Source organism: Cyprinodon tularosa, unplaced genomic scaffold (assembly GCF_016077235.1).
Source record: "Cyprinodon tularosa strain WSP-4 unplaced genomic scaffold, ASM1607723v1 ctg357, whole genome shotgun sequence".
Taxonomy (NCBI): domain Eukaryota; kingdom Metazoa; phylum Chordata; class Actinopteri; order Cyprinodontiformes; family Cyprinodontidae; genus Cyprinodon; species Cyprinodon tularosa.
In genome coordinates, this window is record NW_024039071.1 from 33,449 (window position 1) to 47,837 (window position 14,389).

The following is a 14,389-nucleotide window of genomic DNA, read 5'->3' on the forward strand; positions in this document are numbered from 1 at the left end:
TGTTGTGATCTACATTGATTTACTACTAAGGGAAAGTTTATTTATCTCTTTTTCCAGTCAAGTGTTTTGATTATCTTTTTAAAATTAAGATCCAAATAAAACAAATTATTTCTTTTTTTACTATCACATATTGAATATTTATCATTGCTTGTTATCTTTTGTCCTGACATTTATGGAAATTGTTTAATGCAAAAAAAATAAGCGGTTGTAAAATTTAGAGTTTTTGAGAAGTTATAAAGAAACTGAAGCTATTATCTAATCATCACATGATATTTATTGCTTATTTAAATGCACCTTTTTATATTAATAGCTAAAAATATGTATTCATATGTATATGAATTGTCAGGGTTCCTGTGTGTGGGATTGTGCGAGTTGTGCATCTCTATTATCGAAGACCTTTGTAGAGAACTTGGGTAGCCTACACAGGTGAAAGTAATCTTTATAATAGTGCTGGGCTATTAATCAGATATTATTTCGGCTGTTATATATTGTTTATGACACACAGTCCTACTAACTATGTGTTAGAACAATAGATAAAAGAGTGATTCGAGCACTAATCATGGTCAAACAGATAATTCTGCACATACATGGAATAAATTCACCACAAATTCAGATAAAAATATAAGAGTTTATAAACAAAAATCATTCAGCTCCAAGTCAAACATACTTCAGTTGAAAAGTCTTAACTAAACTATTAAAACTCAACTAACTTAAACTACTATGTACAAAGAGGAAGGGGAAACATGGTTGAAAACCATATTACAGTTTAAGATGGATTGTGTGTTTGAAAACCAAAGGTTATCTGTAAGAATTTGGTATATAATAAAATTAGCTTTTCACTAATTTAGAGAAATTATAATGTTCTCAGACCAATTCACAATGCAAATCCATGAGGTGAATAAAACAATATTTGGCCAAGTAATGTTTTATTAAATGATTTGCTTCATCAGGAACCAGTAACCTTTAGTTAAACAATCCTTTAACCTCTTTGAAATAGCGAGCAGCGAATAGACATGAGGATTTCATTAAATTACTTTTGGTCATACTTGGTAATGGAAATGTAAATGCAATGAGCATATGGACTTACAGCTGTTTATGAGTCAAAATTGCATCCTGTTCTCTGGTCATCATGTCAAGATAAAATATGGGCACTGGTTCCCAATGTCCAAAACCACGATCATGGCACATGGCACAACAAAAATAAAATACGACTGTAGATCTGCAGTGCTACCAAATACTTTAACCCATGTAGAGGCTTATTTATTTTAAACAAATTTGTGACACAGATGCCGAGGTGGGGAGTAGAAGCCACACTACATAATGATTTTGCACAGATATTGAATTTCTATTCATTTTAAACATACATCATAGTACAGGCTTATCACAAGCATTTAAACCTGCAGTGTTATTTATGCTTGCACTGATTAGCCATCACTATACATAAATAAACGACTATCCTTTTTACATTACCTATTACATTACCTATTGCCTAGAAGGTTAAATGTAATTCAGCATAATATAGAGGAATATTATAGTGATGAAACTACTGGATATTGTACAACTTTGATTTAAGACAGAAGTCAAAAACTCAAATTCTCCAAGGCCGCTGTCCCACTAACCACAGACTTTGATTGGAAATAAGATGCTTTGACGTCTAAAATGCATTCAGTGTCGCACCATAACATTAAATAATTTTCAGGTGTGCAGACCTTAAGGCTAGCAGGCACCTCACTTGATAAGAAAATCTTTCCCACAAGCTAGGATATGACACTCATGAGAAGTCCCAAAGTTAATAATGACAACCATATATCACTCCCCAAGCTTAATGACCAAAGCTTCTCTATTGAACCTCAAATGCTTGAGGTTCTTGTTGACATTTTGCTAATCTGTGATGTTTATAGGCATTTGGATTTTTAAAGTGCAGCTACTTAAACTTGTGCCAGCCTCTCTGAAAAAAAGATATCAAAAGGAAAAAACAAAACAAAAGCAGCTGTTAAAGTTGACTTCATTCTTTTGAAGTTCTGCAGACGACGGATCAGATTGTCCATGACCATGCTAATAGCTTAGCCGCTGAGCTAACCCGCTCATGCTAGCAGGCTAACACATGCTGCAGTGAGTCACTAATCAGGTGGATCTACCTGAGCTACCTGAGCTATGGCTACAACGCTGGGCTGCTGCGGCGACAACACCTGACCTGCGGCTACAACACCTGTGGTGGATCTACTGAGCTACGGCTACAACGCTGGGCTGCTGTTGCTAAGAGAACACCTAGCGGCTGAAACAACACTGGGTTCCCACTACAACATCTGACGGGCGGCTACAACGCTGGGCGGCTGGGCAGCATCAACTTGTTCAGATCAAACGGAAATGTCGAAAAGAGGTACGAAGCAAAGCCGATCTATGACAGAGGAAGAGTTTGAGGAGATAAAGAAATCCTCGGATTTTATGTCTGATGAGATAGCAAAAATCTCACAACCACAAAAACTTATAATGAACTTAATGGGGGAGGTTAAAGAATTGAAGAGACAGAATGTAGAGAAAGACAAGCAAATAGCCTTCCTGGAACATCGTGTGGCTGACTTGGAACAATACAGTCGAATGAACGATGTAATAATTACTGGGTTGGAAATTAAGTCTAGGTCATATGCCCGGGCCCTGACAGAGGAAAACAATACTGAAGAAAGGGACGAAGAGCAAGGAACTTTTGAAAAACAGGTAATTTCATTCTTCAGTAACAAGGGAATCAGCATTGATAATAATGACATTGAAGCTTGCCATCCACTTCCGCAAAAAAACAAAGGAGTTAAACCTGTTATTGTAATGAGGTTTAAAAACAGGAAACACAAAAATGAACTCCTAAAACAAGGGAGAAAATTAAAATGAGCATCTTACCAAAATTAACGCAGATATAACAAGGCGAGCACGTTTTCTCAGGAAACAAAAGAAAATACAGTCAAAATGGACCTCAAACTGCAGGGTTTATATCAAATTAAACGGGTCACCAGAGGAAGCCAAGGTACTGATCATTAGACAAATTGAAGAGTTGGATAAAACAGGACAACCAGGCAACTTCTGATCAACTTTCTGAAATCCAGTAATAAAATGTAAATTTACACATGAATATAGACACAGATATTGACCCAGACAACAATTTCCTTGATTATTTGACTGACAATTGTCATTACTACACTGATGATAACTATAGCCAATGCTTTAATTCAGATCAAGAAATGTCAATTATTCACTTCAATAGCCATAGCCTTTATGCTAATTATGAAAATATCAACTAAAAAAGTCATTCAGCGTCATAGCAATAACAGAAACCTTGCTCACCTCTGAGAGGGGAGCAGACTTCCCACTTGAAGGGTATGAGTTTAATTATATAAACTGAAAGAATAAAAAAGGTGGCGGTGTAGCGTTGTACATAAAAAATGAACTCAATTATAAGGTGGTTAAAAAACTGTCAGTGTCAGTTGATGAAGTGATGGAATGCATTACTATTGAAATCCAGTTTGAGAAGCAGAAAAATATAATAGTCAGCTGTGTGTATAGAGCACCAGCATCTGACACTGAAGTCTTTACAAATTACATGGAAACATTGTTTGCTAAGATAAATCAAAAGATAATTTTCATCTGTGGAGACTTTAATATTGATATGTTGGATCCAAATAAGGTTAGAAGTACATCTAACTTTATCGACACTATGCATAGTTTAGGTTTATATCCATTAATTACTAAACCAAGCAGAATAACAACTCACAGTTCAACCCTGATTGACAATATATTTACTAATTACATGGAAAGTAAATTGAGAAGTGGACTTCTTGTAAATGACATCAGTGACCATCTTCCAGTGTTTGTTATCCTAAAAGAGGTTTGCAGAAAAATAGATAAGGGTACCAACATCACTTACAAAAGAATAATATCAGAAGACTTAATAAGAGCATTAAGAAACGATTTACAATCACAGAACTGGAAAGTGCTGTATGAAGAAAAAAATATTGATAAGGCTTTTGAGATATTTATCAAAATATTTAAAGCATTTTATAATAAAAACTGTCCAACTGTACCTTGTAACTACAGGCAAAAAAACAAATATAAGCCATGGATTACTAAAGGATTACAAAATGCATGTTTCATGATGGGTTAACAGAGAGGCCCAAGATGCAGAACACTGACGACTCAGAGGGAAAATTTTAACAAGTTTATTGTTGCACAAGCATGAATTAAATGAACAGTTGAACTGGTTCTGGTCTGGGACTGGTTCACTGGAGTCTGTGAGAGAGACAGTTCTGTTAGCGAAGGCTTGGTTGGGATTGATCTTGATTGAGTTCAGGCTTGTACCTTGAAGTGCGTAGAAGAGGCTTTGGGAGCGGAACTGTTGGGTCCGGAGATGATTTGTTTCTGCAGAGTCCGTAAGCTGTTTCAGCATCTTACTTCTAGAGACGAGTTTGACCTTGGCTTGAGTTTCCAGCTCAGTATCCAGGGCTGCTTGGAAATCCAGAGAGTAAGTCTTCAGGTTTGGCTCGGAGGGCAGGCTCGGCTGGTTAAGCTCTTCCAGAGCTTCACAGGAGAAAAGCAGGTAACCTGGAAGCAGAGACAAAAAGGGTTAGAACCCAAACAGGACTCAGGAGTAACAAGGTTCTCAGAGGATCTATGGCTTAGGTGCTAACCAACTGATTAAGACACTGCGGCGTCGAGGCAAGGTCTGAAGACAGCTTATGTAGTCTGGTCCTCCAGATGAGATGATCAGAAGCAGGTGCGTCGAAAGCTCAGCTGAGAGGAACCAGGGCGGACTCTGCTGGAGAAAGTTGGCATTTCTCCAGCTCCCAACAGTACCCCCCCCTCAACGACCGCCTCTTGGCGGTGCGGAGGAAGTTGATGGGAGGGAGCGCTCATACTCCTCGATAAGAGAAGGATCGAGGATGTAGGAACCAGGAACCCGCTGTCGGACCGTAGCCCTCCCAGTCGACGAGGTATTGCCAGCCGCGACCTCGCCGACGGGAGTCCACGATCCGGCGGATGGTGAAGGCCGGATGTCCATCAACTTCCAGGGCGGGTGGAGGGGAGTCGGACGGAGGGCAAAGGGGACTCGAAATGACGGGTTTTACCTGGGAGACGTGAAACGTGGGATGGATTCGGAGTGTCGGGGGAAGTTGAAGACGGATGGCGGAGGGATTGATGACTTGGATGACCTTGTATGGACCGATGAACTTGGGAGACAACTTGCGGGACATCCCCTTGAGGGGAATGTCCCGGGTGGACAGCCAGACTTCCTGTCCGACCGAGTACTTTGGGGCTGGGCATCTCTTGGAGTCGGCAAACCTCTTGGTGGTCTCAGAGGAGCGGTTGAGTGTGTTGATGGTTTCTCTCCAGATGCGCTGGCAGCGACAGATGTGGTGATTGACTGATTTAACCGATATCTCTCTCTCATCTGCGGGGAAAAGAGGTGGTTGATAGCCGAGACTGACCTGGAAGGGGGATTGACCGGTAGAAGCAGACTTGAGTGAGTTGTGGGCGTATTCTATCCATGTGAGATACAGGCTCCAATCGGTGGGGTTGTTGGAAGTGAGACATCTGAGGGTTGATTCGAGGTGCTGATTCATCCTCTCTGTCTGACCGTTGGACTGAGGATGATAGCCAGAGGTTAGTGAAACTTTACAACTGAGAGCAGAGCAGAAAGCCTTCCAAACCTGTGAAATGAATTGGGCTCCACGATCTGAGAAGGATGTCCTGTGGAATTCCATGGAGACGGAAAACGTGCTTTATCAGCAGTTGAGCGGTTTGGAAGGCCATAGGAAGCTTTCTGAGAGGGATCAGGTGACAGGACTTGGAGAATCGATCTACAATGGTGAAAATTGTGGACATACCTCGGGAATCAGGGAGACCAGTGACGAAATCAATTGCAATGTGGGACCATGGACGTGTGGGCACTGGGAGAGGTTGCAGCAAACCAGAGGGTGGTTGATGTGAGGCCTTGTTCCGTGCACAGGTGGAGCAAGCCGACACGTTTTCCTTAACATCACGATGAAGAGTGGGCCACCAAAAACGTCTTGAGATCAGAGAAACTGTTCGGCTTACCCCCGGATGAGCCGAGAATTTGGCGGAATGCATCCATTGGATGAGGCGAGACCTGACAGACGAAGGGACATAGGTTCGATTAGGTGGACCATTACCTGGATCAGGTTCCGTGGCCAGAGCAGCGTTGATTAAATCAGAAATCTCCCAGGTGACCATTCCTACTGTACATGAGGCAGGGAGGACAGGTTGAGGTGACTCGGATTGATCCACAGCGTAGAGACGAGAGAGAGAATCGGGCTTGATATTCTTTGATCCAGGTCTGTAGGAGATAATGAGGTTAAAACGTGAAAAGAAGAGAGACCACCTTGACTGTCGAGGAGTAGCTTGTTTTGCGGACTGGATGTAGGCGAGATTTTTATGGTCAGTCCACACTAGAACTGGATGCTCAGCTCCTTCTAGCCAGTGTCTCCATTCCTCCAGGGCTAACTTGATAGCCAAAAGTTCTCGGTCACCAACGTCGTAGTTATGTTCTGCGGGAGAGAGCTTACGTGAGAAGAAGGCACAGGGGTGGATTCGTTGATCTGAGTCGAGTTTTTGGGACAAGACTGCCCCCACGCCGGAGTCTGAAGCGTCAACCTCAAGGATGAATTGTTTGGATGGATCTGGTTGGATCAGCACTGAAGCTCTGGAAAACAAGGTTTTGAGTTTGTCAAATGCAGATTGAGCCTCGGAGGACCATTGGAAGACTCTCTTGGATGATGTCAAGGCAGTTAGTGGGAGGGCGGTTTGGCTATAATTTCTGATAAATCTCCGGTAGAAATGAGCAAAACCCAAAAATCTTTGTAATTGTTTGCGGTTCTCTGGAACTGGCCACTCCAAAACTGCTTTTATTTTTTCTTCGGAAGGCCTAACCTGCCCGCCCTCGAGCACAAACCCCAAAAAGGTAACTGAAGATTGGTGAAACTCATATTTCTCAGCCTTTCCAAATAGTTTGTTTTCCAGCAGTCTCTGAAGAACCAGGCGGACATGTCTCTTATGCTCAGAAAGATCCTTGGAGTAGATTAGAATGTCATCTATGTAGACGAACACGAACACATTTAGAAAGTCTCTGAGAACATCGTTCACTAGGCCTGAAAACATGCAGGGGAATTAGTTAATCCAAAAGGCATGACCAAATACTCGAACTGGCCCAAGGGAGTCTTAAATGCCGTCTTCCACTCATCCCCTTCACGTATCCTGAGGAGATGATAGGCATTTCTTAAATCGAGCTTAGTGAAAACGGTAGCTCCTTGAACGGGCTCAAAAGCTGAGGCGAGCAAAGGAAGAGGATATTTATTTTTGGTTGTAATTTGGTTCAGGCCTCTATAATCGATACAGGGTCTTAAAGAACCATCTTTCTTTCCAACAAAGAAAAACCCTGCGCCCAACGGGGATGAAGATGGGCGAATTATCCCTGCAGCTAGCGACTCGTTAATGTATTTTTCCATAGTCTCACGTTCGGGTTTGGAAATGTTGTAGAGTCTACTGCTGGGTAACGGAGCCCCGGGTAAAAGCTCGATGGCACAGTCGTATGGTCTGTGTGGTGGAAGGGACGAAGCGCTGACCTTACTGAAGACAGGAGCCAAATCATGGTAGTCAGGAGGTACCGAAGTAAGGTCAGGGACGTCCATCTCCCCCCCACCTCTAGGGGACCCCACAGCGGGAGCTGCAGAACGGAGGCATGTCTCATGACACAATGTGGACCAGGACTCCACATGATGATCAGTCCAATTAATATGGGGATTATGCTTCTCCAGCCATTCGAAACCCAGCACCAGAGGGGAACATGCGGAGGAAAAAACAAAGAAGGTTATGGTCTCTCAATGGTTACCTGAGATCAGAAGCTCAAGAGGTTGAGTTTGGTGGGTGACTTGATGAAGTTTCTTCCCATCGATCGCAGAGACCTTGAGTGGCTGGGTTAAAGGTACTGTATCAATTTGAAGCTGTTGGACAAGATTAGAATCAATTAAGTTTCGTTCACATCCAGAGTCAATGAAGGCTGAGAAAGAGAGACTCTGGTCTGAAACAAACAGAGTGGCAGGAAGCATGAGACGAGGAGGTTTTTCAATTTCTTCGTGGCCCGTCAGACTCCTCAAAACCTCTGACGGGCCACGGCTTTTGATTTCGCTGGGCATGTAGCGATGAAATGTCCACTCTCACCGCAATAAATGCAAAGTTTGCCCAGAAATCTCCTTTGTCTTTCCTCTGGGGTCAGCCTAGTGTGTCCGACCTGCATAGGCTCCATTTCGGTTTCTCCAGTATGAGTAGCCTGAACAGGCAAAGGGAGTGGCTGGCTCTTGGGCTTCGGTCTGGATAACTGTTCTGTGGGAGCAGAAACAACAATCGCATTATTTTAGGCGGGGACAGAGGAAAACAACCCCAAATTCCTGTGTTTTAGGCTGTTTCTAGCCCGGATCCGGTTGTCCAGCTTAATGGTTAGATGAATCAATTCTTCGAGTGTAGCCGGTTCATCGAGGGTAGCCAACTCATCTTTAATATCTTCGCTTAGTGCCTCAAAATAAGCTCCTTTTAAGGCACCTTGGTTCCATCCGGAAGCAGCCGCTTTAACCCGGAAGTTTATGGAAAATTCAGCCACTGAAGAATTTCCCTTTTTTAGATGAAAAAGAGCTCGTGAATCAAGGGTTTGATCGGTGTCCTGATTGAAAACTTGGGAAAACTCTGAAATGAAATCTGTATAACGACAATTAAGGCTCTCATCTGAAGCAAATCTGGCTTGAGCCCAGGCCAGAGCTCTTCCTGTTAACTGAGAAAGAATGAAGGTTATTTTCTTGTGGTCCATGGGAAAACTGCCAGGAGAGTTCTGAAAAATGAGTCAACATTGAAATAAAAATCCCTTGCAATCATTTACGTTACCAGAGAACTTTTCTGGGAGACTTGGGCGGAACTCGGATGACGTCACAGCTGGTGACCTCGGAGGAGGAACTGGATCCGGAAATGGTTGGGTTGCTGGAGCGGTGTTAGCACTACTCATATAATTAGCGTAACTCTGGAGCATATGATTATGCGTTTCAACCAAACGGTACAACTCACGGAGGGTCTGAGTTTGTCCCTGGATTTGGGCATCTTGTTCTTCCAAACGACGGTGGAGGTGGTCTGCTGGGCCTTGTGTCTGGCCACAGTGTTCTGTCATGATGGGTTAACAGAGAGGCCCAAGATGCAGAACACTGACGACTCAGAGGGAAAATTTTTACAAGTGTATTGTTGCACAAGCATGAATTAAATGAACAGTTGAACTGGTTCTGGTCTGGGACTGGTTCACTGGAGTCTGTGAGAGAGACAGTTCTGTTAGCGAAGGCTTGGTTGGGATTGATCTTGATTGAGTTCGGGCTTGTACCTTGAAGTGCGTAGAAGAGGCTTTGGGAGCGGAACTGTTGGGTCCGGAGATGATTTGTTTCTGCAGAGTCCGTAAGCTGTTTCAGCGTCTTACTTCTAGAGACGAGTTTGACCTTGGCTTGAGTTTCCAGCTCAGTATCCAGGGCTGCTTGGAAATCCAGAGAGTAAGTCTTCAGGTTTGGCTTGGAGGGCAGGCTCGGCTGGTTAAGCTCTTCCAGAGCTTCACAGGAGAAAAGCAGGTAACCTGGAAGCAGAGACAAAAAGGGTTAGAACCCAAACAGGACTCAGGAGTAACAAGGTTCTCAGAGGATCTATGGCTTAGGTGCTAACCAACTGATTACTCTTTCTTAGAGTAATGCTATGTTCACACCTAAAGCAGCAGAGGCAACGGAAGCAGCTAGTTTACATGCAAAGACAATTGTTGACGTGCATCAAAGCGCAGCAAAAAGTTCCAAAGCATGTTTTGTGCAGCAGGAGCAGCTCATCTGACCGGCTGAAGCAGCGCCTCGTGAGCTTCTGAGTATGTGACGCACAGGATGCGCTGCGAAAGCAGCAGCTGGTGGAGTTGGAAAAAATTTAACTTTTGCAGCTCGACCCACTACATCAACCAATCAGAGAAGCCTATCTGCAAGCTGGCAGGGAGAGAGATACATCGCTGATGATGCAGAGCGCTATGATCACTCCTCTGAAACAGTTTATTATTGCGTAAATCTGCCGGCAAAACAAGTTCGCTTTTATTATCCTGGTGCCTGCAATTTGGATTACGTACATGAAAAACGCCTTCCAGGCTGTGGCAAACTGCAAAGAGTTGACCGGGCCATAGGCTGCTGTTGAATGGGATTCCTAGTGAGAGAGCACTGCCGGTGTACGGGGGTCTGAGCGGTTCCAACTGAGAAATAATATTTAATGGCAGGATGGTAATCTGGATAAACTGACCGCACAGATGAAGTTTTCAGGTGAACTTTCCCACCTAAAAACATTGTAACTGCTTTTTACCCACTGATCACAGCAAATGTAGCTGCAATTGTTACAGGCAAATAAAGGATGGAGTATTCCGGAAAAATTCAAAAAATATCCACTGGACTTGGTTTTCAAGATTTGAAGACGTTTCGCCACCTCTCCAGGAAGCTTTCTCAATTCAAATGTCTGGATCCGCAGTGAGTTTGAGTCTTATATGGACAAGGCCTTGTATTGCTTGGAAACAAGCAATGGTAACCGATGACTCAAACTCACTGCGGATCCAGACATTTGAATTGAGAAAGCTTCCTGGAGAGGTGGCGAAACGTCTTCAAATTTTGAAAACCAAGTCCAGTGGATATTTTTTGAATTTTTACGGAATGACTATGACCTGGATGACTGAGAACCTTCATCAGCAAAGGATGGAGTAGTTTCACCCAACGCCCATCAGACCCACTTTTAAACCGTGCAGCTAGAGCAACAAAGATACTTCAGCTGTGCTATGGCAGATGCTTACCCCTTCAGGGGGTTGCACTCTGCTAGTGGGGGAAGGGGAGGGAGGGGCAGTGGGAATGATCTTGGCCTGGATGTCTTTTGTCACTTGTGTGGTGAGTTGTTTGAATGTTAATGTAGGGGAGGGATCACATCTCTGGTGGGGGGGGGGGGGGTGTTGGTTGAGGGATGAGGATTTTAGAAGGGCTTCGAGTCTGGCTCCCTATCTCTGTCCTGGTCCGTGCCGTCCCCTTGGTGGTGGCTTCGTCCGGGGTGGGGGTTCTTGCATGATGCGTGCGGGCTGGCCAGCCAGAGTTGTCTCCCCTTTTTTATTTAGGATGGGCGGGTGTTGGCTTGTGGGCCCTGCCGCCGGTCCCCTGGCCCCCGGTGGTGCGACTGGTGGGGCTTATTTAATCACCACGGTCGGCTCCCCCCACCCCCTTTCACATTTAGACATTGAGGGTTTTGGGGGCCTTTCTCATGGGGGGGGGGGGGGGGGGGGGGGCGTTGGGGGCATGTGTTGATAAATTGAAAAATTATCTAATTTAAATATGCTTTTATAACCTGAATGAGTTACATGGTAACAAAGGATCAGCAGTTTTCTCTTTTATTCCATCGCTTTTCTTCCCTCCTTCTGCTAAGAACTTAACTGCTTTGTGATTTATATATTTCAGGTATTGCCATATAATTTCCCTGGATGATCCTATGTTTTTATCCTAAGACAAACAAGATGTTATCAGGGACTTACAGAACAGAACATGCTATATGTCCCTACTTTGTCATTAATATTATCTGCCTGCTGATCTCTGCATATTTGGCTGTCTAAATGGATGAGGGATTTAATGTAACTTATATAATTCTTGGTGGACACGTGGAAGTGGAAAAATACAGATATCTTTATTTTGTGATCATTCTTACCGTATATTTTCTCATAATAAGCTGTAACTCCACTATAGTGTGTCTGATTTGGACTCACCGGAACCTCCATGAGCCTATGTACATCTTAATCGGGGCATTGTTAATCAACTCTGTTCTTTGGAGTACTGTTATCTACCCTAAACTTTTGATTGATTTTCTGTCTGAAGAGCAGACCATATCATACCCAGCTTGTGTTTTACAGTTTCATATGTTTTACTCTTTGGGTGGGTCAGAGTTCTTGCTTTTGGCAGCTATGGCCTATGACAGGTATGTTTCTATATGTAAACCTCTACAATATCCAACTATTATGAGTAAATCTACTATCAGTATTCTTCTGATTTTAGCTTGGACTCTACCTGCCTCTCAGCTTGCAATACCAGCTGAACTGATTGCTAATACACAACTCTGCAGTTTTACCATAAGGAACATATTTTGTAATAATACACTTTACAAACTGCAGTGTATCATCACCACAGCACAAACTATACGTGATATGGTGATTTTGGTAAATGTTGCACTTATGCCTGTGTTTTTTATACTATTCACTTACATACGTATCCTTAGAATATCCTACCGAAGCAGCAGAGAGGTGAGAAAAAAAGCAGCACAGACATGCTTACCTCACTTAATTGTGTTGACCAACTTTTCCTGTTTGTGTGTATTTGATGTTATTACAGTTCGGCTGGATTCAGATTTTCCAAAGACTTTAAGGCTAATAATGACTTTACAGTTAATAATGTATCATCCCCTCTTAAATCCAATCATGTATGGGCTCAAAATGAAGGAAATCTCTAAACATCTCAAACGATTGTTCACTCGGGGCAAACAATGCTGATATACAAACACTGCATTCATTCTAGACTTAGTCAGATTTGTTTGTCATTTTGTTTACACAAGTGTAAAACAAAAAGGAATTTCGTTTAGAACAGCTCTCTGGACAATTTCTTTTTTTTTTTTTTTTGCAAATTCTAGAGCGTAATGTTGCAATCTAAATTAATATACTCATATGGGATAATTAATTTATCTCTTTTTCCAGTCAAATGAAATAATATAATTCCTTTTTTACTATCACATGTTGAATAGTTATTGAATATTCATCACTTGTTGTCTTTTGTCCTTACCTTTATGGAAATTGATTCATTCAAAAAATACAAGTGGTTGCAACATTTGGAATTTTTTGATGAGTTATGAAGTAAATGTAACTATTATTTAATCATCAAATGATATAAATTGCTTAATTGAATGCACCTTATTATATTAATAGCTAAAATATGGATTATCAGTAGCTATAAAACAAGCCAGATCATCAGGACCCTACTGTTGCTACTGACAGCAGATATAAGATGTTCATACTAACAAATTTAAGATGAAAACAAAAGACCTCTGATATTTGAATTTTGCAGTTTAAATTTTTAGAACATTCCAGAAATGTTCTGGGGTCTCATTGATTAAAGTGGCATATGTACAACAAGCCTGCTTGAAACTGGCTTAGGTTGCTTTCCACAAAAGGTTATGATTTATATAAAACAGAACCTGCCGTCCTCCCCAATACTAAGACCCATGCAAGGCTTATTCATTTCATACACATTTGTGAAACAGATGTCGAAATAAGCTATACTACAACATGTTTTTTTACACAGATGTTCAAATTCTCCCTATTTTAAACATCCATCATAGGACAAGGTTATCACAAGCATTTAAAACTGCAGTTTTATTTATGCTTGCACTGATACGCCATCACTATACATAAATAAACAACTATCATTTTTACATTAATTGAAAAATGCCTATTAGCTTATATCAAAGTCAGCATAATACAGAGGAATATTATATTGATAAAAATACTGATTTAAGACAGAGGTCACAAACTCAAATTTTCGAAGGTTGCTGTCCCACTACGGTTAGATACGGTCTCCACACATTAGACTCATACTTAGACTTAGATTTATATTGTCATTTTGTATGCACAAATGTAAACAAAAAGAAATTTCATTTAAAACAGCTCTAAACAATTTCATTTTTAAAGTGCGGCCTTAAAAACATTAATAAATACATAAAAAAACAGTAATGTAAATATATTAGTTTTTTAAATAAATAAAATACCCCATTTTAAACAAGATTCAGCAGTCAAATGGCTGTGGCGGATAAACTGTTATAGAATCTGCTGGAGCAGCATCGGATACTTCAAAGCTTCTTCCCAGAGGGCAGCAGTGTCATGATTTAACTAAAGATCTGACCCAAATGCAGAAGACCAGACAGAGAGACCAGGGAAAAGTTTAACCGGTTTATTAGAATTATGATATGAGTCCAATGCTGCTCTGAAAACTGTCGAACCAGAACTGGAAAGTGATTGGAAGACACTGCGGTTAGTTCAGGCTCAATGGGAAATTAGATTCCTTGACTTGAAGAGGAGGAATAGGTTGCAGACTCACGTTTCTTATTGAATCCAGTCGGTATGGGCTGTTCCAGTGAATGACTTGTTCTTTGGAGGGTGGACAGGGTTTACCCAGGTTGCGATTGTGCCTTGGTGAACGGAGAAGCTGACTGCCACTTAGATTTCCTGCGGTACTTCAACTGGTTATTGTGGAGATGTATCCCCTGCTCAGAG

At 42.0% G+C, this 14,389-nt stretch overlaps 1 protein-coding gene across 1 annotated transcript; it reads left to right on the plus strand.

The window, feature by feature from the left end:
• The first annotated feature begins 11,453 nt into the window (after window positions 1-11,453).
• LOC119790197 (olfactory receptor 6N2-like) lies at window positions 11,454-12,714 on the plus strand. The gene has a single exon (XM_038295628.1). The coding sequence runs from the start codon at window positions 11,690-11,692 to the stop codon at window positions 12,614-12,616; it is 927 nt and encodes a 308-aa protein (XP_038151556.1). The 5' UTR covers window positions 11,454-11,689; the 3' UTR covers window positions 12,617-12,714.
• Window positions 12,715-14,389: the final 1,675 nt, after the last annotated feature.

What these genes read in the sequence shown, in the direction of transcription:
- LOC119790197 (XM_038295628.1), top strand. Translation starts at nt 11,690, where the DNA reads ATGGATGAGGGATTTAATGTAACTTATATAATTCTTGGTGGACACGTG.